The sequence below is a fragment of the Capsicum annuum genome, chromosome 3 (assembly GCF_002878395.1).
Source record: "Capsicum annuum cultivar UCD-10X-F1 chromosome 3, UCD10Xv1.1, whole genome shotgun sequence".
Taxonomy (NCBI): domain Eukaryota; kingdom Viridiplantae; phylum Streptophyta; class Magnoliopsida; order Solanales; family Solanaceae; genus Capsicum; species Capsicum annuum.
Genome location: NC_061113.1, coordinates 65,117,024 through 65,120,397, shown reverse-complemented (window position 1 = coordinate 65,120,397; position 3,374 = coordinate 65,117,024). Strand labels below are relative to the sequence as shown.

The window sequence follows — 3,374 nt, the reverse complement described above, 5'->3', positions numbered from 1 at the left end:
TTCTTAAGTGTAAGTTACTCTTAAATAAATAGTAACATTAGAAACTCAACATGACATACTAATATTAAATGAAGAAAGAATTAAGAATTCTAAAATATTTATGAATATTCACAAGTAATAATAAGAAATTCACTTTTAATTTAATTAAAGGTTAAATGTGTTTAGCCAAATACAAAAACTAAAATAAAAATTTATTGATAACTAAAGAATCAAAAGTACTTTTAACTTCACATTACCACAAAAAATTGAGATATACATTGTCAATACAAAAAAGCTTTACTGCACCAACTAGATGTAACTCATATCGTACTAGAAGTGTGTGTTTTGGCCTTAAAGAACATATTCTTTGAATGTTAGACTAACTTGATTGTAAAAATTATTTATTTATTCGAAAACGTATTTTGACAATTGCAAGTTTTATTTATGAAAAATGGTTTGTTTTTTATTATTAAACTCTCGTCTAAAATTTTATGACTTATACTTTTCATAGCTTTTCCTATGCAGCGGATGACAATTTTTTATCCATTCAAATACTGCAATATGACCCAACATATTTTATGAGAATATACTAACATAAGAACATATTTTTCATAAAAAAATATTTTATACCAAATTTTACTATCCCACAAGTTAATTATTACTTAATTTCCAAATCAAAAATAATTATGGAATACCAATTTTAGCAATTTTCAACTTTTTAATAAAAGTAAAGCGATTTTCTCAGGATCAGATTATACCAATTAAATGCTCATTTAATATTTACCCTAAATTATCTCAAAAAAACTTGATGTTACTTAATTTGACTATAATAACAATTCATGTCAAGCATCTATAAAAGCTACACGCCACTATCTATTTTATGCATTCTTTTCCTAAAGAAAGTGCGTTTTTAGATTTGACTATCAAATATGTCTAGAAAAATTACTAGCAACAGTGATGAAAATGTAAGAAACTCTATTCTTGATAGAAGAACAATAAGTTTATTTAAGAAAATAGAAGAGTTTTCAATTCTATGCAGTGTTGATGTCGCCGTAATCATTTTTAGTCCAGAAAAAAATCAGCCCGTTGTTTGGAAATCTTCAAATCTGACTAAAGAGGTATTAATAAGGTATTTTAGTTTTTCTGAGTTTGAAAGGATTAAAAAATTGATTATACATGAAAAGTATCTTTCAAAGAAAGTGGATAAGAAAAAAGAACAAGTTAACAATATAGAAAAAATGAATGAGGAGAAAGAAATAAAATTCCTGTTCAACCAACTCGTACAGGGAAAATGTTTTACTGATTTTGATTCTAAAAACATTAAGAGTTTGTTAAAATTCATTGCTACTACGATGGATAAAATTAATGAAAGAAAAGAACAATTCAATCTACAACAACAACCTTCTCACCCTCCAAATTCTCCCTCTAATTTCAAGCTTGGAGAAGAAAATGTAACTCAATCACCAAGTTCAATTGAAGATTTGATCAATGACATGTGGTTTGTTGAGACCACCATGGCTTCCAACCAAAACTTTATTGGCTTAGGCGGTGAGAGCAGTTCCAAGTCTGCATCGATGACAGGTGATGGCCTCAATGCTAAAGATGATGGACGTTCCAAGGACCTGAATTGAGAGCGTAATACTTAAGTTGTTCTATCATAATTTTTATTGTTGTTTTTCTATAGTGTTCATCTTAGTTTATTTCATATTTCAATCAATTTCATGTTTTGGTACTTTTATTTTAGTTATTTATAAAGATTTGTTTTATTTTGTTGAATAAATAAACTAATTTTTGTTAAGTCGATAAAGTTATTTGAGAAATATCTTGGACTATCTTAAATTTCTATTTTTAGTTATATATTCTCTCTCACTAGTCTAGTAAAATAATTTTATTTGATGTAAAAGATATTGCATGCGCATGGTAAAATTTTGAAATGTCTATCATGTGTATAATAGTCTGTTCAACACCATTTAAAGAAAAACCTCAATATTTTATAATTTATCCTAAATAAATATCATATTCAAAAGATCACAAATTCGACTAATGCTCATTCTTTTTTTTTCCTTGCAACATCTCTTCTCCTTCTTTTTCCATCTCTATCTTCTCCCTATCTCTCTTCTTCTTTGGACTTTCTGTATTTATCTATGTCGGCCCCTTTATTTCCTTTGTCACTTCATATCTTTCAAATGATATTGTGTTTAAATTTATATGTTATAATTAAAAATATTAATCATGATGATACCTATCTCATCCTGTTGTGATAGATAAAACAACTCACACTCAAACCATGAAAATCATTGAAATTACTTAAGGAGTAAAATAACAATAATCCTTAACTAAAATTCATAATCAACTAGTAAAGAAGTCAGATGGACAACAATTATTCCCAAAACTCATAAGTCACAAGCCAAGCTACTAGAAAAGGAAATACAACCAAAGTATCTGAAATGTCTCTAATTCAATGAAACGACAAAAGGATAAAAGAAGAAATCCTCAATAAAGAAGGTCTAAAAGCAATGCCCTGGAGGACTGACTCGGTACCTGCATATAAGATATATAAAAATATCAAGGGTTAGTACGAAAATATGTGTGCTTGGAAGTAGCATCAACGTACCCTAATTTAATGTGGTAGTGAGAACTCCCCATACCAACCATTCAAAATAACAATAGAACTTGCAGTTAGAAAGGCATCACAAAGTCTAATAGTTCATGTCAACATCAAAAGTACAATCATATTCAAATAACCTACATTTCACAATTGTTCGAGACCAATCATAATGTAATGACCTAAAGTGTAAATTCTTACCTTTCATGTGTTTTGACCATTTTACCCTTCATTCTCCCATTAGAGTTTTAGGAGAGTTTGAGGTGTTGTGATGCTTTAAAAATTCAATAGTTGACTTTATTCAATATTTCTTGTTCTAAGTTTCAGATTGGGATTTATAAAGTTTCATTAGATTAGAAATATTGAATTTGGGTTAGTAGTGGGGTTAGTTCGAGTTTGGAGACTTTAGTTTGGATTTCAACCTATGGGTCCTATTTTGGAGAAGTGAAGATAAATAGGTATATACAAGAAGTCATGCGGTGAATTCCAACTATTCACATCATCATTCATGGCATGGCAATGCATTTTCACATTATGTGCTGTTTTTACGTGATACTTATTATGTATTTAGCTTCTATATGTACTTTCATCTATGTTTGACTTTTTTGTTGTTTTATATATATTAAAACTATTTGGAGACGGTGTGAGCTAACATTTTGGAACTTTTTTTCATGCAGTTTGCATGCTCATAGTATTTTCTTTACTTATTTTATTTTCTACTTTACTCAGTCGGCCTATGATAGCTATTGAGTACAAGAGGACAATACTTACTTCTGCTATTCTCTTTGGT

At 28.7% G+C, this 3,374-nt stretch overlaps 1 protein-coding gene across 1 annotated transcript; it reads left to right on the top strand.

Annotated features, from left to right (window-relative positions):
• Positions 1 to 881: 881 nt before the first annotated feature.
• Positions 882 to 1,610, top strand: LOC107866316 (agamous-like MADS-box protein AGL86). Its single transcript, XM_016712427.2, has one exon. It carries the CDS (start codon positions 909 to 911, stop codon positions 1,608 to 1,610), a length of 702 nt encoding a protein of 233 aa, XP_016567913.2. The 5' UTR covers positions 882 to 908.
• Positions 1,611 to 3,374: the final 1,764 nt, after the last annotated feature.

What these genes read in the sequence shown, in the direction of transcription:
- LOC107866316 (XM_016712427.2), top strand. Translation starts at nt 909, where the DNA reads ATGTCTAGAAAAATTACTAGCAACAGTGATGAAAATGTAAGAAACTCT.